The following is a 25,081-nucleotide window of genomic DNA, read 5'->3' as shown; positions in this document are numbered from 1 at the left end:
TTCCAAAGTGTAAAGCCACGTCAACGAATTGTGTGAGATTGAGAAATAGTGGACACTCCAGTCCTGATAACAGCCACGTGTGAAAGCGAATATGTGCCAGAAGGTTGTGGGGAAAAGATGGGCCTCATCAAGTAAATCAGTGTTATTTTTTTACGCAGATTAAACGTTTGCAGACTTTGATTTTATGTATTGAAGGGACCTTCACTGGCTAGGTAAAAGCTAATAAGAATTTGTTACGGCTGGCCAATTGCCTAAATACTACGTAAGTTCAATGAGCTATAACATAGAAAACATGTGACCTTCTGACTTACACAGCGCTTAGCCTGTGAACTTACATGTCCCAATGGCTTCCCTGTAAATACGTATTGGAATAAAAAGCTCGCGATTAATGTTTCATCAAACTACCCAGGCAAAATGTAACTGTTTTTACATCGTTTCAACGTCGCTGAACGTTGAAATGGTGTTAAAATCAAACAAAAACATAAAAGACAACCTTTTCCTGGTAGCTGAAGATCTTGGCAAGTCCGGGAGAAAAATTGAAAATTCAAACAATTTGTCTTGAAAATGTATTCTAATAATACACGAGCAAAAAGTTGGGGTCATAATAAATGCGAAAGTTTCAAGACAGCAAATCAATCGTTTTTTATAGTTATCCTGCAGACGTTTAATTAACGTAAAAAACGGTTGATTTGCTGTCTGGGTTGCAATGAGCACAAAAAAGGACTGTTCAAAACAACACGACCGTTTGCCACTTGGGTCGTTGTTCATGACCGAGAAAAAGTGAGTTGGGCAAAATTGGTCGTTTTGAATGGAATTAACATCTGCAGACGTTGAATTAATGTAAAAACAACCAATTTTGCTGGATAGAGAACCAACAAGTGTTAACAATAAACAAGATGGTTTAATTTTTTTCCTCATTAGCTGATGTGGCATCAACGTAAATAAACGTTTTGATACTGAAGCTGAAATGCAAGTTTTAATAGGCGAAACAGGAAAGCAACACGGTGCACTTTTTCACTATTTTACAATTATAGAAGAGTTTGTACAAAACGCATCAAGTAAAAACGTTAAAAGCAATAAAGTAAAAAAATAGGGGAAACAATAAAACTTTACATCAACTCAAAATTTGCTTGCCTCGGGTGTAGAATGCTACCCACTGCACAACAACATAGATCTTCCAAAGCAAGCAAATTGTTTCTTTTTTTTATCAACGTCTACAGACGGTAGATGAATGCGAAAAGTAACATTTTTTGTAAGATGAGGCTGTTTCAATAATTTGAGTAAACCACGTATTGGTAAACTGTACGTAAAACTGCCGACCATGAATCGAAAGGAACAAGACCAGAATTGGACGAAACTTGACATGTTGCAAATTGTACCCAGCCAACAGAACTGTTCGTTTTTACTTGGTCCAATGTAAAAAAAAACAATTCTGCCGACAAGATATATCCCAGATTGCTGGGATTTAAACGTGAGAACCAACAGATTTCGCTTGAGCGTCTAGCGTTGATAACGGAACAACGGTAGCAGCACTTCATTGCAATACAGAGCAAAGTGAGCCGTACGGCCCTTAGCCAAAAACAAAACGTATATCAACGTTGATTTATGGTTGAAAAAACGCAACAAAGCAAAATGTATTCTTCCCATGGCCGCATACAATAATATCTAAAGGCACATGCTTTCCGCTAGATATTCAAGAAAGATTAGCAGATCATGAAGCGTAGATTCAAGCGCGAGGATAAATCATGGAAACAACAGCATTTTTTTTACTCAACTCGCAAAATACGTCCTGTTTCCATTGATTTTACGCTGGTAGACGTTAAACTAATGTAAATTTTGCAAAGACCGAACAAAGGAACAATACAATAACGTCACACCAATGAAAATGGCAGTTTAAACGGGGCTGGGCTGAGCCGAGACTTCTCAGGCAAGGCTTTCATCCTAGCCATAAAAATCTGCGCTTTTACACTGATTTTCCCAGCTTGGATTGCAACTTTAGCGTACTGGTAGCATCTCCGATTGAAAAAAAAAAGAAGTTAAACCTAGGGTTCGAACCAGTGACCTTTGAATGTTAGTTTCACTTTGAGTTTACGCGGCTTACTATTTGATATTCAACACGGTCTGGGACTTTCTGAGAGTTACAAAAAGTTTCTGTTATCGATTTCAGTTGAATTAAGTTTTGGTTAGAAAAATTGGTCCTTTGTGCATTACTACATCTGCAGACATTGAACTATTGTAAAAAATAACCAGGTTTGCTAACTGAGCTTTGGTGCAAAAGATTCCTAGTGAAAAAAGCAAATTCTTGGCGTTTGAATGGTGCGCCACTCCACAACAAAGTAGTCGCAAGTATCACAACAAAGCAATCAAAAACATACGAATACGGTGGTTTGAAGTCACAAAACAATAGCTACAGAACCCAGCAAGCAAATCAGTCTTCAGTTCGTCCAGCAAAACCAGAGTTTTCCCAGCCACCAGTTTGCTGGCCGGGAAAACACTTGATTCCTCAACTATTTTAAGAGAATCATCAACTTAGTGAGCAACAATCAAAAGTGAAATTTAAATCGAGGGCTTGAAATGTGTGGTGCCGGATTTGGTTCCGCATTTACAAATCATCCCACAAAAAGGGTAAAATTTAGTTATTGAGAGTTATATTTCTTAGAATATGAAAAACTGCGAGATAGAGCGTTGAAACACTTAATCCGTACTTTGCAACATAAAGACAGCGTAATACATTCACGATAAATCCCCCAGAAAAAATCTGTCTCATTTACATTACATTTATGTGAAAATGATAAATTTTGCCAACGGGAAACTACACAAAAAGAGAAAGAGTTGTAAAGTTGTAAATGGACAACGACAAAGTTGAAAACATTAAAAAAAAACTATGACTCGGAAGATTCAATGATGTTGATCAACTTAGACGTTGAATCAATGTAAAAACGGTTGATTTGCTTTGTGGGATAACGCGGATTAATTTTTTTCTCAACTTTCACACACCATCCAACATATTTCGTTGCAATGCTCGGGTGGGTGATGGAAGGATACTGATGCACATTTTGGTAGCAATAAAACGCACCGTAGTTGTTTGTATATTATATAAAAACAAAAACTTTACAGAAAAAACGCGTAAAAACAAAATAAGATTTTGATTCCACTTAAAATTCATTGATCGTAAAAACAACATTTCATTGCAAAATTCTGATGGAACCCAACAACCACATGGGGTAATGTTCAAGAGATCGAAATTCATGCAATCCCAAACAGATTTATATTTGATTGACAAACCCAGACAGGAAAATCCGTCATTTTTACATTGATTCAACGTCTGCAGACGTAGTAACCATCCCAATGTAAAAATGACGGATTTTCTTGTCTGGAAAGTGATGATAGTTTGATTGGAATTATGATCACCGCTCAGAAACTTATAGCCCGCCTAGTAAAGGTCTTTTTTACATAGTCGTGTGGCCGACTAGATGCTCAGTGACAGTGCAAGTAGTTACAAAATTAACACAGGATAAAAAATTTACTCAAAAATACTGTGATCGCACTACAACAAATTGATGTTTTAAAAGCGTAAAATTAACACGAAAAAAAGAGAAAGTTTTAACGATTAAAATTATAGCTTGATCTCAAAAGCAGTACAACGATGTAAAAAAGAGCAAGCTATGCTCTATAATATGGTAAGAGCCTTGTCGTTGTTTGGCAAAAGTCATGTAGATATATTGCATCCAACCACATCCGTGCTTTTTGAGTCCAGAAAGAGTCAAGAGAGGTCAGTACTTAGGGAGCATGTGATGTTGCAGGTGTTGCTGATGGAGCTGCTGCATCACAGGATTCGGGTACATAGGATACTGTAGAAAAATATAATTTTTAAGAAGTTAAATTAAGTTTCGTGCTACAGAAGCTAACGTAAGACTGGTGCAGCAAAGAATATAATGGCCAAAGTTGGTTCGGAAATAACCGGTTTAAACTAGTTTGTGACAAACTTTAAACCTACATACCTGGCCATGCATTCCTGAATGTTGCATGAGGTGGTAGACGGGGTCTATGTGGGGGTGAGGGAGGAGATTGCTGGGATATGCGGCCCCAGGAGCGGCGGCTGCGGCCTAATACAAATTTTATGAATGAAATAAACGCCATCTTTTAAGTAGAAGGTCCACAAAGCTTTGTACTCATCCCTCGTACAATGTACAAATTGTACATGCGAGCAACAAAATTTAGTAACAGAATCAGCCTCATCAGCACCACGCTTATTCTGACGACGTTTTTTGTTGATAGCAGATTTCTGGCAGCAAAGTTCCTTCTCTCTGCTCTATAGATAGATGTCAATCAACCGGTTAGCCAAATAGAACATGATGCATTGATGCGCGATGTGACGCTCTTCCTACCCGTCAGCACAAAGCTGACTGTCCACGCTATAAAAGTAACATGAGATCTGCAACTTGGAATTTGAAATAAATTACTCCATGGCAGTCAGAGAGAGGCCAAAATAAAACATGGTTTTACTTCTTTTTCTCGATACACATTAAGGCAACCATCAAAAGTTTAGTCTGAATCACCTGTAGCCATGGACTGCCCAAGTGGGCGGCAGCTTGGTGAGCTGATGATGTTGTTGCGTTCTGATGAGGATGATATACGCCAGCCAGTGGATGGGCATGCTGAGACGAGGCCCGATGGTGTGCTGCGATAAAGCAACGTTAAAACTTCCAAAAGAATCAATCGCACGAAAAATTGCTGATATTATTAGATTTTTTGAAAAGATGATATGTTTTAGATTAGACACTGCTGGTGATAAATTGGTGAACTTTTTTCATATCAAAGACCACGGGAGATTAGACAGATCAAATGTCTATTACATTAAATGGGGTAAAAAAAGCTTCAGATTTATAACTTGTTTAAGACGAATAGAGATATGATTCTCAAATCTCATACACATTATGGCTAATGATTTTTAAAAGTTTTTCTGCCAACTTCTACGTTTCAGGTAGAAAAACAAACGAACATCATCATTTTTAAATGAATGCAACTACCAATGCAACAATCAACTTAAGATCATGAGCTTAAAGTTTACATGACAAAACTTTACAAAAAATCATTGTTTCGGCCGTCGTTAATTAAAAAGAAAGTCATGTGCCGGTTTCCAAAATGACTCTCTCGGGACTGAGCAAAAAAATCTTAAATGTGGTCAAAATGTTGAATTCACCTGATGCGGCCAGTCGATTGTATTGTTCGTTTGCAGCCGCAGCAGCAGCGGCACCTTGCGACTGCTGAGCGGCGGCAGCGGCAGCATAGTGGAGCATGCTTGCCGCCGCATGCGAGGAACGGTCGCTCTTTTGCTGCAGCGCTCTGGAATGAAAAGAAGATGGATTACGAGCTCGGGGTCTTGTGACAATGACTCAAAGTTACCCACATGACGAATCAGTTCTTTTAAGCATCGACTTAAAGTCAGCGTTTAACTTTTTGTGTGAAGTACTTAAAATCTAAAAATGTAAAAGAGCACAACTACCTAACGCGTAACGATATACAGTACAGTAATCGTTCCGTTGTATCCTAAATGAAGGAACCCTGCATAACGTTTCATTCTCAATAACATCGAGAAGCCGAAACAGATGTTAAGATACACCAGAGTCTGCCTCATCACTTAAACTTACATGAAAAAAAGGAGGACAATTTTAGAAACACTACTGGCACCCACCTTAGCGTTGCAGTTGCAGCTAGGTCAGGATGCATGTTTGGTACAGCCCCGGCTGCCGATAGTAACCCGTTCTGTTGGTGGGACGAATATGAGGGGGTCCTGGTGTCCCTCGAGCCTTGGCTGACTGTTGCTGCTGGAGGGATGTAACTCATGTAGTCTGCAGGTTGCTTCTGCTGCAATGAAAGAATTGCTCGTTCAACACGATGACTTATTCATGTATCTGGCTCTGTTAGCGAGAAATGACAAGATCAAAGGAAGATGGTTCGACTCTCGTAGCGTGCAGCTGCGTAACGCAACGGTCCGTGGAGAAGTATCCTCCGGTCAATTGGATTTTTTAAGCAACTTCTTGCTCCAGAAACCAGTAAAATAATGCAATTTTCCTAAACTGAAAAAATGTCACTTAAAAGAGCGCCCTTCTACCTGATATTGAGGAGCATTGGAGGATTGCCGTCGGTTGGCAACAGACTGGCCTGAACCAGATCCCGACTTGTTAGATGACGTATTGCTAGCATGACGATGGTGATGCTTGGAAGGAGGGAGGTTGTTGTCCGCTGCGTCAGATGTGACGTTGTTGCTTGTGCTCGGGTTCCTATGCTTGGTAGGTGGGTGATGGACACCTGTGGCATAACGCGGAACGTGCTTAAGATGAGAAAGTACGTCTGGTCACCGCACAAGTTAAACACTTACAAACACGAGCATGGAAATTCTGCTAATCATATTCATGTACCATCGACACTAGTTATAAAAAGTTTTATTTCTTTGTATAGAATATCTTTTTACAAGATGACATGAGAGAAAAGTCAGGTGAGTCAAGTGTTTACAAATACAACAATATCATTATTACCATCACCAGATTTAAAATCGCACACCAAAAGTCAAAATATTTTGTTAGTGATATCAAAAACAACTCTAGTTTGTAAAGAAATGTAATAAAAAGAAACAGAACCAACAGATAGCTGTCAAAACTTTTACCTGCGCTGGCAAGAGGGTGCTGCTGCTGTGAGGTGGCCGACGACATGCTGGTTGAAGTGGATGAGTGGTAATGATGAGTGGACTGCCGCTGTGGAGGCTGTTGGTTTTGAGGAGGAATGTTAGCCCTCTGCTGCTGTTGTTGGGCAGATGCACTGTGGCTTGTCGCCTTAGGAGGGTAAGCAGCTAGTTGTCCTTCAATAGAAAATAATCGTTAATCTTTACCATCTATGCATCGGGCATAATGAAGGGCATTCTTTTAAAATCATTCACACACTGAACACTTGAACAGGTTTACTAGTTAAAAGTGGGAAAAACTAACTGGAAAAGGTTATCTGGTACTATGACACTTCCTCAAATGGGCGATCTACCTAATACAGAAAGCAATCACTAAGAAAACAAATCAATAGCTTTTTTTCCATAGTTTGAACCTTAAACATTTGACCAGGTTAACACTCACAATAGTATTTCAATAAAATTTAATTTGTGTTGTGTGGGTTCTTTCTGAACAGGTTTAGTTTACAACAAAGTGCATTGAGAATCAAACGACATTAGATATGAACAACTCATAATTCTATATTCTTCATCACATGAGAAGTTCCTTCCCCAGCAACAAGTTTATCGTGAAAGTAATGAAGACACTGCAGAGGAGTGGCTATATACTTCCGGCTTTTATGATAAAAGAATATTTCCTACTACGAGAACATCTCATTATGAAGCAGCGACATGGTTTAAAGCGGCCAACCTGATGAAATGCTGTTCTTCCTTTGCACGGTTTGGTTTGGATCAGATGGAGGATGTCCACCGGGATCATTGTGAGGAGGCTGTGACAGTGATTGAGGAGTCAAGCCAAAACTAGCCATGGTCGGATGCTGGTTGAGGACGTTCATGGATGCAGAAGATTCGCTTCCTAAAAACAAAGGATTTCCAATAATCGTTTTTTAAATCCCAAGCCACAAGTGATTCATTAAATAACACTTATAATATTACGACAGCAGGGCAAGAGGTGCAAAATTTAAGAACACAAGAGAATAAACAGAACGATTTCAATAACTCTGCGAAAGTCAAACTTGGCATAACTTTGTGAAAACAACATCACTTAAAACACAGTACTGACCTCTCCTATGGTAGCCGGTTTGCTTTTCAACGGGGTAAGATGAGGAGGAATTCCTGTTAGAAGTTGCTGCAGCCGGAGCAGTGGGAGAAGGGCCGTAATTATAAAGATGCTGTTGCTGCTGTTGTGGTACAGAGGAACTGGTTGAGGTTGTGTTCCTGAAAGTATCTGCAGGTCTGTTCGCGGCCGCTCGCTGATCGTAACTTCTGTTGTGAGACGACTGAATCTGACGCTGATCAATCGACGACCGTGGAGCTGAAGCTGCGTTTTCGCACTGCTGGGTGTGATCGGAGGAAGCCAAGTGCTGACTTGGCTGAGGTTGACTGGTGTATGAAGGAAGCCGAGTGGTTTGAGAATGATGAGGCAAATTAGCCGGAAGTGTTGGAGTATTAACTGTGCCGCTGTGTTGTCTTGAGAGCGGCGTTGCTTTCTCCGTGCGCTGAGGGTTAAACGTGGCATCAATGATTGTAGGTCGACCATTCAAGGGGGTCGTGGTGTGTTGATAACCTGGGGACTTTACGCTAGGTTGAGGAGCCCCCATTGGCTGGGATAGTCGACGACTGGGCATGACTTGAGCCGTCTTGGGTGGTATTGTAGACGTTGACACTGAAGGATGCTGCATTCCAGTTAGCTGTGGCCGAGCATTATTGTTGGTATTAGTCATAGAAAGATTCGATTTATTAGGTTCATCTGTAAGCACCGGGCGAGAAGGTTCAATGTTAGACTGAGGACGTTGAATAGGCAACACAGTGGCAACTGACGCTCTCACGCCAGACACAGCACTCACTCTTTTACCTTCATCTCTCACCGGACGAACTTGTGTCACAGCAGCATGTGGAGGATTCGATGGCTGAGGGGGAACTTGGTTCTTTTGAACAGATTCAAGTTCGCTAGGATGCTTTGGCGTAGGAGTTTTCTCAAAGGGCAGTTCCTTTAAATCCTGGCTGGAAGGTTTAGCTGGACTAATTTCACCCACAATTTTTGTGCTTCCAATGCTTTCATTGTTATCACCGGTGGAGAGTGGACTAGGTAAAACCTGGGTAGCGGTAGAAGCGCTTTTGTTGCTTCCATAGCCAGAGGAAGAAGTCGAAGGAGAAAGAAGCTGATCGGATGACAGACGCCGACTTACTGGAGCAGTGGACACCGATATGTTGTCTCCAATGTTCTCATTGCGTCTACTGGTCATAGGACTAGTATACGCAGGACTTTTAGTAAGGTGAGATGGATCGTTGCTTAAATATTGAACAGATTGAGGTGTAGAAACATCAGTGGTGTTTTTTCCTAGAACACCAGACGCTGATGATGTTGATACTTTACCACCTGCCTCATTGGACTTTTTCATGAAAAGATTAGTCGGGCTCACTTCGTCATTAAAGCTGTAAATGTCACGTTCATCTTTCTCGTCCACATGGGAAGAGTGTTTCCTTGTTGACACATCAGGAGTTTTAGAATGAGCAAGGAAAACTTCGGCATGAGAAGACTTGTACATTTTCGCAGCTGACTGCTCAACATGAACATGGTCCTGTTTGCCATCTCTAGCGTGACTTAGTGCTGACGGAGAGTTGTAAGAATCTCTTCGTCTCACCTCTTTTGTTGCAGCATCCACTGCAGGACTTCTAATACTTTGTTTCTTAACAGAAGAGCTTTTAGATGAAGATGACTCTTCTTTGTTAACTTGTTCATCCAGCACCCTTGCTTGAGAAGCAAGATAGTCAAGGGACCAAAGCAACGGCTTTGCCTTAAGACCTTCATCCATCTTTTCGGTCTTTTCAGGAGAGCGAGATCTTGATGATGCTCGTGAGGTAGAAGAAGAAGATTCACCATCTCCAGGAGGAGATTTTGAAAACGATGCAAGACCTGGTGATGCAGGTGATGTTTTGTCAAGATTACTAGGGGAGTTTTGTGATATTGATTGTGGCTTATCAACACTGCCAATGCTGTTCTTTTCAGTCGAAACATCATTACCTTTCTGATCATCGTCAGTATCTGAATTACTATCACTGTCATCCGAATCTGCACTGCTGTGTACAGATTTTCGAGACACTTTAGAATCTAAACGAGGTCGACCACGTCCTCTTCCTCTATAACCACCTCTACCACGTCCTCGTTTACGAGCAGAAGCAGGAGGACGACCGGGTTTTCTTTTCACTGGCACCACATCCGGACTCTCATCGCTTGAATCTTCACTTGCATTTTTGTTTTTTCTTGATACAACAAGAGATTTTCTTCCCCGTTTTGACTTTCCTCTGCTGGCTCCTCTTCCACGATTAAACGAATATGTACGTTTATTGTTGATCTTTTCAGGAGAAGGCGAAGAACGTGAAGAGTCACTGGTACTGCTCTCTTCTGAATCTGACTTATCTGTTTGTTTGTGATTATCTGTTAGGTCTTTAGGTTCCGCAGCAACAGAAGACCTTCTCCCACCTCTTCCAACAGACTTTCCTCTTCCTCTTCCACCTCGACTTGTTCCTCTTCCCCTGCCGGTTGATCCAAATCTTTTTCGTGATTTGCTCTTTGGAACTCCAGGAGGAGTAAATTCATCAGAAGATTCATCACTCCCATCTTCATCTAAATCCACATCAATGACATCATCCACTTCCTCTGTATATTCAGCTGCTGTTGGCGCCTCTTCTTTGACCACTGCAACAAAATATCAAATTGGCAACTTCGAGTGACGCTATTGAAAGAAGAGAGAGCACTGAATGGTCTACCAGAGTGTTCAATTTGTTGAAAATGTTATGAAAAAAGACTTGAGATCAATGGGGAGCTATTTTTTGTTCCTCGAAGAAAGAGAATTAAACTATAAAAACGTCAACCCTAAAAGAGTGGGAATCATGAAAGAGCAATATCCACAATTCAATAAACAAAGTGAAGTCAAATTAATCGCTGGCCATATTGAATATTTATCATCCAAAAGCCGAATACCAGATACTACGCTTACAAATGAACACACTTGCTTCAAAATAAAAATGTAACCAGCAACAAACTTCACCGAACACTATTGTTACTTCAAGGACAGTTATGCGTTAAAAAAAAACAAACAATGCGTTTAACTAAAAAAAGCAAAAAAAAAAAATAGAAGACGTTCAAGTGATGTACCCTTTGTAGCAGTCTTGACTGTGATAGCTTAATCGCATCATTAAAGTAAACTGAAAAGAACATCATAATTTACGGCCATAAACTGACTACACAGCTAGCATTAAGGTGAATTTGGCACAATAAACCCAACCGCAGCAAAAGTATTATGTTCATCACTTTTTCACAACAGCTTACCTGGCTCAACCGACTTCTTCTTCCTTCCTGGCTTTCCTTTCTTAGGCTTTATTACAGCCGGCTTTTTGGCTAAGCTGATGAAGAGGGTCTTTTGGAAAAGCTTATCCAATGTGTCGGCGACTCCCGTGTATTCTGTGAAAATAACCATTACTTCAGTGAATAGTCACATACACATCCCACGACAAACGTAAAAGCTAGACCAGTATGGTAGGCAAACCACCTGTAGTAATTCCTAGCCGTACGGTTCGAAGTAAATATGGAATATTTCATATCTGTACTTGCGTAGCCTTGGAGGCGTTGCCTTTCTGCTTATGCAAAATGGCAATCAATAGTACAAAACTAGTTCGACTCCAGGCAAGCTGGTTGTCGAAAACACCGCTCACCTCTACCTAGGGTGTAATAAATTGGGTGGGCATAATTGCTGCAGAAAAGGCGGCCGAGAAAAAGGAACTGGCCACACTACTCTCCTTAGTGCCGAAGACTTAGTATAATGAGAACCTTATCTTCTCATACCCGACACTTGAATCAAGTATGGGACCACTTTTACCTTTACTTGCGTAGCCACATAAAAAAGTAATCAAATCACCATTATCTGGTCCGTTGTACAACCGGCAGTTGTTGAACATGAGAGTGACGTCATCTTTAAACTCCCCAACTGTCTTATATTTCTTATCGAGAATCTTTCCTTCGATGGTTGACAAGTCCATTGGGCGCTGAAAAAGGTAAAAACGAAAAATCAGAAATTGAAAAATAAGTGGAATTCCAACTCTACAAACCAACAGAATATAAAGTGAGTTAATATTTACAGACATTGCTAAGTTAAAGCGATAGAACTTGAATAATACGCTGGAAAAGCAGAGTTCTGTGTAACCGCAAAACTAAAGTGTGTCGTTCTAACATTGAAAAGCCATAAGACAGGAACGCCACTGCTGTCAGATAATAATTTTTGAATTCATAAACACTTTAGAAAAACGCTTTAAAATCGGAACGAACATGATAAACTCTATCCAAAGCGTCTTCCTTCACGTACAGAAGGTAAAACCAGGGTAAAGGTATGTTGATTAATGGAAACATCCAGAAACTTTCTACGTACCTTTATAATATTGAAGTAGCCAGGCGCGTATTTCTCTTCGACGGGCATTTGAAACGGCCATGCCTCAGAATGAGTGTCCAGTGTTTCCCACGTCTAAATGCAACAATTACTGAATCTAAGTGACTGCCTCTGACTGCACAAGCTCAAGATGTTTTCGCTGATACTCGGTATTGCCAAAGCGCTCAAACTGCTGGAGCGGTGAGCTATGCGCAATCCAACAGCAAGATATTTGCTAGCAAAAGTGCTCAATTGGCGAACCAAGATGTGATTTTTTCAATCTTGCACTAAAAGACTGTGATATAAACACTTGTGCGGAAAATTACCAGTGTGAATTCACACAGAACACAAGCAAATAAAATGCAGAAAAACAGTGACCACCCTAGCAATACCTCTTTCATCGCTTCATACTCGTGCTCATTGGCCACCATGTGAAGAAGTTCGTCTTCCCAAATGTCATCATTGGAGTCCTCATCAACAACGTCATCATTTTTCTTTTGTTCTTTGCTTTTCTTTTGACCTTTCGCTGCAACTTTCTTTGAAACTCCATTATTCCTGAATGATACAAAAAGGATACTCTGTGACGTCAAAACTGTTATCCAGAAAACAAACTGAGAAACAAAGTACGGTTGTTTAAACAAAATAAAAAAAGATTGCTTGGCAACATAATCCTGCTTTCCACGTAAAAAAAAACCGTACCGTGAAAAAAACGAATGCCATTCCATCATTATGTTGTTGAGAAAAGAAAAGATTGTGTCAATACACTGCTCTATAAAGTAAATGGTGACAAAAGACGGCAGAGAATAAGCTGCAAAATGGTATGAAAGGATAAAAAAATGTTAAGGATAAAAAAGATCTTAACAACTTCCCTGTGATAGAAAAACACTGACGACAAAGGAAGACCAATACCAAAACTACAAAGCAGAAGTTCGTTTTTAAAATTATTGAAACGATAAAGGCTGGTTCAAAAACAAAGTATTGCAAGCAGGGCAGTGAAGCGGCGAAAAATATACGACTCCGACTTTGGTGTTAACAAATTTTTTTTAATTCTTGTATTTATTTCTTGAACTTTAATTTCACTTAAGTTGCGATTGAAATTGAAACGGCGACTTTCACAAGATCCCTCCTATTCCACTGATTGGAAGTAGTGCCGTGCAGGTAATCAGAAATGACAGCAGCAAACCACTTTAACACGACTTACATTTGCTTAACGTTCTTTGATGCAGCAGATGCAATAGACGGCGGCCTTCCTTTTCTTTTGCCAGGTTTTGGTTCAGCTTTCACAGCTGCACTTGTACCATAAGAGACTCGTTTTGATGCTTTATTTGCTTTCTGATTGGACAGAGCAGACGCAGTGGTCTTCGTGGTTGTAGTTGGCTGTGGTCTGGGGACGCAAGAAACGTCATCAAAAAGAAAACTTTCATCAGAACTAGAATCTGATTCAGGAGGAAGACCTTGATCCAGTCTCTTCTGCCTTCTTTGCTCACGCTCTGCAAACAACAAAAAGCATTACAATTGCATGAATACACCACAGTGGAAGAAACACTATGAACCTAAGCGAATACCAATGCATGTTGTAAAGAAACATTTAGTTCAAGTTACTATTCACAAGCACTGCTGACGGTAGGGAAATTTTGTAGAGAGTAGCTCTTCGTAGTGTTTCAAAATATTCTTTACAATCCTCCCATATACTTATTGGCAAGCAAGTCACAGAACGGTCAGTATTATCCGCTCAGCAATAGCCATTCCACAAAAGAAATGCCATTTCAATGAAATTACCTGCATGTGAATGCAAAATTAACTGATAACAACGTCACCAGATTGGGAAGTACCTTTTTGCCACTGTGCGTGAGACTCTTTTTTCTTCCGTTCCAGTTCAAGCTGCAACATCGCTTCAAAGTCGCTCTTCATTCTTGCATCTCTTTCCTTGCTCTGCTGCTCCTCCCGTTCTTCTCTTTTGATCTTCAGGGACTTCACACATAACTCCTAGATAAACGCAAGAAAAAAGTTACTTTCCCAATCAGAAATCGTTTGTTCATAAATTGTATTAATGTAAGACTAACAACACTTATATTTACAGAAGACAAAACAGAATATGTAACTATGCTCAGAAGTATGTTCATTGTTCAATGTATGTTTAGAAGACAAAACATACCTGTGCCAAAATGGCATTGCTAAACTGTTTTGGCAACAAAAGTTCAAACTATATTTAAATTTAGTTATACACACAATATTATGCTACAAGGTAATATATAATATTATATAGAGCGTGCATGATAGTACCAAAATAAAAATGCATAGAAGATCGAAATACTGTATAACATACATCATCCTCTTCGTACAATTTCTTTGCAAGAAGACGATAGGAGCTCCGCCTAGGAAGTTGCTCCATCTGCTCCTTTTGCAATTTCTGCATTTCCTGAAAAAATAAAACCACACAATCTCCTAAAAATAGAGATGCGCAAATTGCGATCCACGAGATGGATTTTTGTGGCCTCCTCTGGGGCTAATAACTATCACAATAAAGCTTAAACATAATTCAAGGGCAAAAATTACAAGTGCAATGAGGCCGCCAAGACTCTTGCATAGCAAATTCCCGCCATACTTGAAAATTTTTGATATCCTCACCTTAGAATAAAAGCATGCAAAAATTCAATTGTCCACGACTTACCATGTCCTCGACGATCTTCGGGAGGTTTGGGAGAAAGTTGTCGGTGATGAGTCGGCAAAGAGCCGCTTCGCATGGGGAATCCCCGCTGCCAAGATGACAGGCTAAATCCTTCCAATCATCCATGTTGTAGCAGACAACCTCCCACCTGCTCTGCGACAGCCCGGAGAACCGGAAATCTGTGGACAACTCGTGTTTCAAACCTGTTTGCTTTTACATTTCAAACAACGCTTGAAGCTGGCAAAAGTCACAACTTCGGCCTATACAGTTGAATATATCGTTTCAACGTTGTTAGACCATGTGAAAAAAGAAACTTCTGTTGGCTGGATGTGATGCTGACTGTTGTATGCTGTCGCGTGCAAACTGAGTAGCAAAAGCCTTAGTTCGCCGCTCAAAATGGCGCCGGTTTGACACAGCTCAAGATCATGTGGCTGTGTCTGGCAGAAGACTCAATGACACGCCGGAAGGTGGACACAAAAATTGGCTTCCTTGTGTTCCCGTCCACTTAAATTAAATCTTCAACCACCTGGCACAAAGCCTGAATATGACATAGAAAAAGTTGAAAGAAGCTAGTTGCAGGTGGTCCTTAGTAGTACTTAGTCATGAAGAGCTACCATTCAAGTGCAATGACCAGCGCCACAAGAAAATACATAGTTCCGGTATATTAAATTTTCTACCCTCACAGACCGGTACGTGACCTAATACCGCGGTCTGAATGACAGTCATGTGTCATTCAGATCTCGCGTCATTCACGCATACAGCATTCTGACCACGCATTAGGTCGTGCGACGTGCATCGAATCACAGTGCAGAACTTAATGAGCTAATATGTAACATTATTGTGAGCAGTCAGGTAGTGCTGACGCCAGGAGGACCGTTCCTACTCAACGATATAACATTCTTTTAAATAAACACAACCAACCTGCAGCATCAGTCTTTGACTTCTCTTTTTTCAGTTTATGTTTCTTTTTTGTTTTTTTCTTGTCTTTATCTTGGCCGAAGAAGTCATCCATTCCAGGGAAGCCATCTTCATCATCGCAAGTCGCAAACGGTGATTTCGTTTCTCCATTAACGAGCTGAAAACAACGTACTGGTAACTCGATGAAACCTATATCGGGTTAAGTTCGCGACAACACCTGATCTTTGATTCAAATTCCAAATGCACAGGCCTCGAAATTCGTTTTTGTTTACGGCGGACAAACGTGTCCGGTCTGAGCAGCTATCTCGGCGGACAAATTGAGTCTCACGGCGGACACACCAGATTTAGCGTCGATCGTCATGTTTAATCACTTTATCTTGATAATTCTTCACCATTTGAGAACTATAGCTAGTTAGCTACGGTTTAGAAGGCTTTTTAAAATTTCAGCAAAGTTACTCTGAAAGGCTTTCATCAGATCAACGACGTGCGCTTAAAGAGTCAAAGCGCCGCATATCTGATTAACTTAGAACCACCGAAAGAGGTCATGTGGCTTCTTGTGTCACAATGCTCTGGACACGAGAAGGAAAACTTCCACACTAACGCTACTATTTTCTGCTGTGCAAAGTTTTATAGGCATTTTTCTTTAGATTTATTTTTGCGTGTCATGTGAGCGAAAGTGAATTTTCCTTGGGCCTTTTCTTACTGCAATACCAAAACTTCAAAAATTTGAACTAAGTTGCGCGTGATTAGTGTAGAAGTACCGGTACTCGCATCGATTCTTGGCAAAGAATTCACCTAAATGTTACGCTGATTCAATGTCATCAATCGTTGAAGCAACGTAAAAATCGAACATTTTCCTGCATGAGTGGAAGCTAAGGAATACAGTAGGCCTATTCACATTGTTTAGATGCGCGCTAGAATGCGCGGGAAATTATATTCTCGCAACAATATTGTTCGTGCTATGCAATGACGATTTGTATCGCTGGTTCCTGTGTTATTTCTCGGCGGACAAATATGACCGATCTGGAGGGTACTTCCCGCGGACATCACATGCTGTGACGGCGGACATGTCCGCGGTGTCCGCCGTGAATTTCGAGGCCTGAATGCATTACGCCAAAAATGAACCCATGAGATAAAGGTATGTGGAAGACATGGTCAAATGTTATGTGCAACTTTTACTGTACCGTACCACAATAAGTGTATTACTGATTTACTGTATACATTGCGTAAGATTCCAAAATACTTTAATTGCATACGACTCTTAAACATCAACCAAGTATGGATCTTTTTTAATAAATAAGCGCATTAGATACTCCAGACATGATGATACATTAGTGGCAATTTTACTATAGTATTTGCCTTTTTACAATATTACAATACAGCAATGTAATAATGTAGATTGTAAACCGGCGGTGCCTTTAAATGACTGAACTGACTTATGTCTGCTTTGCAAAGCACTGAGAGCAATGCATATCCGCGACGAATACAACTGCGTATGAAAACACATTATGTTATAACAGTGTGACACGGTACTTTTAGAAAGGTCTTGTTTATTGTTCCAGAATGAAGCTTTGGTTTCTTGGGTTCCTTCTTCTTGGGCTTATGCTCATGTTTTCGCTTCTTGATCTTCGCCTTCTTCTTTGGAGGAGGAGTTGCTTTGTAGAGTCTGGATGCCCAATATCACATGATGAACGTTTTTAACAATTATAAGCAAAAAAATGTAGCGTACTATATATATTTAGACTGATACACAACAGAATTTTAATATAAATACTGCACGTGCGTAAGTACATACCTGACACCAAAAAAGTACCAATATTTTGAACCATGTTTATCAGCACCAAGTGGTTCCAGACGAAGATCAGAAGGTTGCAATCCAATCAGCTTGCTTTCAACATCCTGAAAAAACACGAACATATCACGGTCACCGACAAAATTCAATTCAGTTAAAACCTTCACTAACTTCACAAACTTAACCTTCATTGGATGCAAACTGTACGTCTTTGTTTTATGTACGTTTCGCATCCAAACAAAAATTAAATGACCATCCATCCAGTCAAAATACATGACCGTCTGACCGATACATTTGAAACTTTAATACAATACTTAATCACTTACACTTGCATCAAGTCTGTACTCAGTCAAACGATGAATGATTTGAACTTTGAGAAGAGTTGGAAGAGAATGAAAGTCTGCATTAATGGAGGAGAGAGGATTAACTCTTCCATCTTTCTCCTCCCAACGCTTCTTCATGATGTGGATTAAGGTTTCATGATAAGAAGTGACACTAAAGAAAACACATTTTCTAAAAATATACTGTATAATACCTAAAAAGTATGGCAAGAAAACTAGCTATGCGAGCTCGGTCCATACCATTACAACAAGATCTGAATGACTTGAACGCAAATCACACAATCCATATCCCATAATACCCAAATATCATGAGACTTGATTATCTCTTGTGCCTGTTGTGCTGTTCAGAAGTATTAAGCCTATCTACAGTGCAAGTATAAAAAAAATATATCTCAAAGTGATTTTTCATTTCTGTAATGTAGGCTATACATACACTATACAACGCACCGTTGTTTAAGACCATGAGCACTTCATACCATATTATACTTTTGTAATTTAAATCTGTAATGTTTGTCCAAGTCATTATTAGTCTGTATTTTGTTCTTTTTTCCATTTATCATTTCTTCTATAATCTTTGAAAGCTAATGCATTTTGACTGATGGTGCGCTCAAAAAAATTTTTTTTCTGACTATTTGCAACAGAACTTTATTTTAGCTTAACTTGAATAACGTTTTATTCCTCCAAAATTTAAATATACAGGTGAAAGTCTGTAACTGGGAGAGATCCATCCGTTTTAACAATGACTGTGATATTGAAACAACATTGTCTAATAAATAATTCTTGATGGACTTTTGTCAGAGATGGAGAGTTAAGAGATTTAATTTTGTTATTAAATCTCACTGCAAGTGATATTTCTAAACAGCATGATCTCAACATCAAATATGATACAAGAAATAATCATATTAATCAAGTCTCATATTATTCGGACTGCATCATAAAGACTTACTCTGATAGAAGCTACATGGATTGAATAAAACTACAGTGGATAGATCAAAGACATTCAACCGAAATGTTTCGGATACCAATGTATGATAAATGTTTATTAATAAATAGGACATAGGTCTATTTTATTTATCTATTTTAGCACAATTCCATGATGTCCACCCATAATTAGTGCAATTTTCAGCATTTAAATTTACCTGATATTGGGGTTGTCATAGCAACCCTGCAGTAGTTCCGTTAACAAACGAGATGTGAACGTAGTAGATTTATCGTCTTGTCCATCAGTGAGAAGAGATTCTTCCAGTTCCTAAAAAAACAAACATTTTTGTATCTAGCAGTGGCATAATATCATTTTCAACAGCAATGTTGGCAGCAACTCACTTCATGAAAGTGCATAACACAAGCTTTTCAAGCCTACAGAATTGTATACTTACACATAACTGCAGACATTTCCATAAAAGAAGACCTAAGAAACTTAACCACAGTCATCTCAGATAGAAAACAATTGCCAATGTGCAAATGAATGGAAGATGAGTGTGGTGATAGTGATACCCATCTTCAAGGGAAAGGGTGATGTAATGGATTGTGGGTCATATAGGGGAATAAAACTGTTGGAGCATGCAATGAAGGTAGTGGAAAGGGTGTTGGAGAATAGAATAAGATCTGTGGTGAAGCTGGACGAGATGCAGTGTGGATTTATGCCTGGGAAGGGAACGACAGATGCTATTTTTATTTTGAGAAGGTTGCAAGAGGAATATCGGGACAAGGGTAAGAACTTGTACATGTGTTTCGTGGACATGGAAAAGGCGTTTGATAGAGTCCCAAGAAGAGTGATGGAATGGGCAATGAGAAAAAAAGTAATGCCAGAAGCTCTCGTGCAAGCCGCAATGGGTCTTTACGATGGTGCAAGGACGAGAGTTCGCGTTGGATCTGCCCTCTCAGACGAGTTTTCAGTGAAGGTCGGTGTACACCAGGGTTCTGTCCTCTCTCCTCTAATCTTTGCCATTGTGATTGATGTGATTACCGAATGTGTAAGAGAAGATTCATTAATGGAGATACTGTACGCCGATGATTTGGTTTTGTTGAGTGACACAATGGAAGATCTGAGAGGGAAATTTGAGAAGTGGAAGGAGTCGTTTGAATGTAAAGGTATGCGTGTGAACATCAAAAAGACAAAGGTCGTAATAAGCGGAACGGAAGGGGAAATCACAATGAGCAAAATTGACCCATGTGGCGTCTGCGGAAGAAGAGTGATGGCAAATTCTGTTACATGTACGAAATGCAAGAAATGGGTGCATGGAAGATGTGCAAAGATGAAGAGAGTGACATGCAGATCTGGAAATAGTTTTGAATGTGAAAGATGCAAGAAGACTGAGGAAGGAATGATTGGTCCTGTTGAAAAGCTGAATGACGAAGTTGAATCAGTAAATGCCTTTTGCTATCTAGGAGATAGATTAAATGCCAGTGGTGGTTGTGAAGCGGCAGTGACTGCAAGAGGAAGGTTTGGTTGGGTGAAATTCAGAGAGTGTCGAGAGTTGTTATGTGGTAGAAGATTTCCGTTGAAAATGAGAGGAAGAATTTATACTAGTTGTGTGAGATCTGCAATGCTGTACGGAAGTGAGACATGGTGCTTACGGGAAAACTAATTGGCGATTTTAAGAAGAACTGAGAGAGCGATGGTGAGAGCAATGTGTGGTGTAAAGCTGATGGACAAAAGGAATACCGAAGAACTTATGAGCTTGCTTGGGTTGAATGAGAGTGTTGATAAGTTGGCAAAAGCGAATGGAGTGAGGTGGTATGGGCATGTTTTGAGAAGGGATGAAGATGATGTTTTGAGAAGAGCGCTGGAGTTGCGAGTGGAGGGTCGTAGAAAACAAGGAAGACCAAAGAAAACATGGAAAAAGCAAGTTGAGGAAGAAAGCAGCAAGGTGGGCTTGACAAGAGAGGACGCGTTAGACAGATCGATGTGGAGGCAGGGTGTGAAGACAATTGCGGCACTTGGAGGTGAATCCGGCCACCCTCGGTAACGGGGACATCACCGGATTAAAACTGGACTAGTACAACACAGCTTCAAACATGAAAAGAAGCTCTTCCATGCTTTGTGACAATCTTATTGTCAGAAGATAGTTTACCAAAAGCATTTTCAGTGAAGACCTCCCGATATATTTCAGATAAGATCACGCGATAACCTAACAAAGTTTATGTGTCACAAGTGCTTATTCACCAAACAAGCAGCCCACATATAAAACCACTTTCCAAGAAATAGAAATTATTTCTGAGGTCAAACTATGTTGAATTTCAATTTATAGTAGAAATATTAATTCTAAATCAAAGAAAATACAATTGCAGGGGTCCCACTCAAGATGTTCCTATTTTTTTATGATTTTATGCCAAAAAAGTCAAAAATTTTATGATTTTTTATGAATTTTTTTGGTTATTTTATGATTTTTTTATGATTTTTCATCAAAATTTTATGATTTTTTTATGATTTTACATCAGAGCTCGATGTTTTGTTACATTTAATTTTTTTAAATGATTTATTTATACAGTTTAAGGATAAGAAGCGATTACGGAAAAACAATCAATGCAAGTCATTTTGTAAAAGCAAACATAGGCTACGGTACAGCTTTTGAGTGGAAGTAGAAAACATAATATAGCCTACTGTAAGCTTGTTATACTTTACATTATTTAAATGTGGTTAAATTGTTTAGCTCAGTTCAGAGCAAGCTGCACTTTAAAAATCAAATCAACGAAACAACAGACTTGCAAAGACATTGGGAATAACCAGTACTTCTAGGTTCTGCGGAAATCCAATTTATCATAATTCCTTTGGAACAGACCTGTTAATCAGTATTTGTTGTGGCTTGATCTTTCTTGCATGGCTCATATAAACCAACTTTTTAGTAACATTACTCAAATGATGTGAAAGGTAACTTGTAGCAACCACAAAAAAGTTTAGACAGTCTGATTTAAATTTCTTCTTGTCAACTTCACTGAGGACCGCAACATCACTGAGTAAAACTTTTGCTCATGTTCCAGCATCAATCAAGTTCAACGACTTCTGAAGTTCTTTGTTTGTGACATCAACCAAAAGATGTTCTTACTCTGTGGATGATATGTTCTTTTTTTTTTTTTTTTTGATGAATTTACTAAGCAAAGCCGTGATCAGATGGCAACTTTCATGTAAACCAACTTTCTAGTAACATTACTCAAACGGTTAATGGGAAAGTTTACCTCATCATCATACCGATTTAGTTCATCTTTCACCATCCTCAGTGAAACAATTGTGATTCCTTTAAGAGAACTTTTATGTGAATCAATCAAATGTGTATTAATGGAGAAACCTCTTTCAGGACTGGCATTACCGTGACTTAATGTTAGAAAACATTTTGCCAGACTAAATAGTTGCGGATATTTTTTATCCCAGCATCATCAAACAGGCCTCCAATTTTTGTCTAATAATAGTCAATTCTCTTGTAGGAAGACACTTTTGGTAGGGGTGTTACTGTTAAACCATATTTGATTTGTGCTTGAGTCCAGTAAGAAGATTGGGAATTGGTGTATACTGTATTTGTTACTTTCAAGATCAGTCTTTTTGTAAAACTCATCTAGAATATCCTTAGATTGATACCGCAACCACTGAAGTCTTGCCTTATCATAAAGTTCTTCTCTTGAAACAGATACATCAATTGCAAAAGCACTTGCACGACACTTTTTAATGCAATTGGAAACTGTCCAATGGATTGACAGTAGAAGTTGTAGTTCCAACATCATTTCTTTTTTCTGGGTGCAAAAATTGTGCCTGCTTAAGAACAGATGAATGCAATGGCAAATGATGTAAAAGGTAACTTGTAGCAACCACAAAAAAGTTTAGACAGTCTGATTTAAATTTTTTCTTGTCGGCTTCAGTAAGGACTGCAATATCACTGAATAAAATTTTTGCTCATGTTCCAGCATCAATCAAGTTCAAGGGCTTCTGAAGTTCTTTGTTTGTGACATCAAGCACAAGATTTTCTGACTCTGTGGATGATATGTTGTTTTTTTTTGTTGATAAATTTACTAAGCAAAGCTGTGATCAGATAGCACATTGCTGAGTAAAAAATGTGAATCAGTGGCTCTTCATATTGGAATAGGACTAAAAACCGTTCAAAGTCACCAGAAGCAAATAATACAAATGAAATATAAGCTTCAATCAAAGGATCCTTTAATGCTTCTTAAATCCTTTTGTATCTTTGGGTAGATGCAATTTTTGACTTGAAGTTTTTTGCTAAGGCAAAAACTACAGGAAGTAATGTCAGAGGTCCCACTCAAGGTTTAAGGCCATGAATTTCCGCCATGAATTTCGCCTGAGTAACACATTGCTTGCAAATGGCCTCAATAGTTTCCTTGCCTAGCCCTACGCTTTTTTCCAAAACATTGCTGTCAAATTATCCTTTCACCATTCTCCCACAATAACTGCAATGTCTTGAAATCTTGTCAGCGTCTACTTGTCTATGTCTAATGCAAGCCTTAAAGCAGCCGGCGGCCATCGCGGCCATGGCCTCTAACTAGTGCTTGAATGACCGCCTGTGCTACCTCCTCAATCGGCCAAGTTTGACCGCCGGTTTCTTCTAGCCAATTATTTAATTTCACAATAGAATGATTGTGGATTAAATGTCGAAAATATGTAGTATCAAAGAGTGACGCAGAATTAGGTCAGCGCATCATAGTCACTACTGTTGTATTAAATATATCCAGTTGCGATCACTAGCGTTGTAAGTCTTGTTTGCAATTCCCGATGTTTATTTTAACGAAGTGTTAATCCGAAGTGCTAATTTACATCGCCTGGCAATATTGTCGTTTTTATATCGATTCAATGTTGTCGGATATTGAATTGTTGTTAAAAAGGAGAACTAGGTTAGTTGACATCCGGGTAAAACACGTGTCTTCATAGTTGAGAACGCTGTGGGTTAGTGACTTCACACCCTCAATGGTGACATCATAACGGAATAAATGGTCAGGTTTTATAAAAGGCGGTATGCAGTTGAAACAATTTACTGAGCTGCGAGCAGTTAAAACAATTTAGGGTCGTTTGATGGTCCCGCAATACTGGATTACAATCCCGATGAAGCATTTAATGCGTGGTACAACGATTCTATTGCAGGACGTCGCCCAAACTTCAACAACGCTAAGTGATCATTTTAACATTGTTGCAAGTTTAATGCTATTTACTTGTGCTATCGTTATTGTATTTTGGCCTCCAAGCACGCAGATTTGGCCGCCGTGAAGGAGCTCTCGGTAGGCCACGATGGCTGCCGGAAAAAAAACACGAGTTTTAAGGCCTACTAATGACGTTTAAAACATGCACTGAAAGTATCTAGTTACGCTCCTTTTCTCATTCCAGCTCCACAGGCAACACTGGACTTGATTACGCAACCACATGTTATCCTAAATCAATGCATTCAACACAATCGTTACACAAATAATTATGCTGTTATCATGGTTGGAATTGTTACACATTACACTATATTAATTTTTTTGATTTTTACATGCTCAGTTCTCCATTACAACTAAATTTTATGATTTTTTATGATTGTGTCTATATTTTATGCTATTTTATGATTTTTTCCAAATCAAGCAAAATTTTATGATTTTTTATGATTTTATGCCGAGTGGGACCCCTGCAATTGCTACTCTCCTAAAATCTTAATATTGATAGCCTTGTTTCACCCTTGGTGGGATCCACAGAAGGTTTTTATTCAAATAAGAATTATATTTGAACCACATTTGCTTTAATTCACTCTTTTACTGGACATTGAGCACTCTTTTTGTAGTGTTAAAAAATATATTGTTTGATAGCGTACTAACTTGTAAATAGCAACAATATCAATTTCCAATGCATTTTTTCTAAAACCAGGCTATACAATTGTTAAAAAACAATTTTACAACCAATGTTATCTTTCTTGGCTTCTAGGGTGTTGAGCCAAATTGAAAATAAAAACTTACCTTATGAATTATTATTCAATAGTTCAATCACATGCCATGATGAATTACGAACAGATAATTTAACTTACCTCAATAGTGAAATCAGTCAAGGAGAAACTGCTTTTAAACAATGAAAAAAAGTGAGCGATTGCAGGCACTTCCCACCATGTCTTTAACTCTTCCATGGTATACATATCCGCAAGACAGCACTCTCAAGTGTTAATTCTGATTTAATGTTTCAAAAAAATCCACACAGCCAATGATATTTAAAGTTTACCCCAAGTATTGCAATACTAAGGTGACTACATCTCCTAC

The 25,081-nt window shown here is 39.2% G+C and overlaps 1 protein-coding gene across 1 annotated transcript; it reads right to left on the bottom strand.

Moving 5' to 3' along the window:
- Window positions 1–558: 558 nt before the first annotated feature.
- LOC145782937 (uncharacterized) lies at window positions 559–25,081 on the bottom strand. The gene is made up of 23 exons (XM_082594700.1): window positions 24,856–25,081; window positions 19,000–19,109; window positions 17,846–18,014; window positions 17,523–17,626; window positions 17,261–17,393; window positions 15,731–15,884; window positions 14,813–14,988; window positions 14,468–14,560; window positions 13,974–14,127; window positions 13,343–13,631; window positions 12,534–12,696; window positions 12,145–12,237; window positions 11,638–11,764; window positions 11,052–11,183; window positions 7,782–10,418; window positions 7,410–7,574; window positions 6,668–6,859; window positions 6,116–6,312; window positions 5,696–5,868; window positions 5,204–5,346; window positions 4,560–4,681; window positions 4,002–4,106; window positions 559–3,851 (listed from the first exon to the last, which is right to left on the bottom strand). Exons 1-23 carry the CDS (start codon window positions 24,958–24,960, stop codon window positions 3,774–3,776), a joined length of 5,814 nt encoding a protein of 1,937 aa, XP_082450826.1. The 5' UTR covers window positions 24,961–25,081; the 3' UTR covers window positions 559–3,773.

Source organism: Aplidium turbinatum, chromosome 1 (assembly GCF_918807975.1).
Source record: "Aplidium turbinatum chromosome 1, kaAplTurb1.1, whole genome shotgun sequence".
NCBI lineage: Eukaryota > Metazoa > Chordata > Ascidiacea > Aplousobranchia > Polyclinidae > Aplidium > Aplidium turbinatum.
Note: the sequence above shows the minus strand (reverse complement) of the source record. Positions and strands in the feature narration are given on the sequence as shown.

Bases quoted from the DNA above. Each gene is read 5' to 3' on its own strand.
- LOC145782937 (XM_082594700.1), bottom strand. From the start codon at position 24,960: ATGTATACCATGGAAGAGTTAAAGACATGGTGGGAAGTGCCTGCAATC. The intron at 18,015-18,999 runs GTAAATTTAAAT...TGTTTTCTTTAG, and splicing joins TATGACAACCCCAATATCAG to TGTCACTTCTTATCATGAAA. The intron at 6,860-7,409 runs GTTGGCCGCTTT...TTTCTATTGAAG, and splicing joins GAAGAACAGCATTTCATCAG to GACAACTAGCTGCTTACCCT.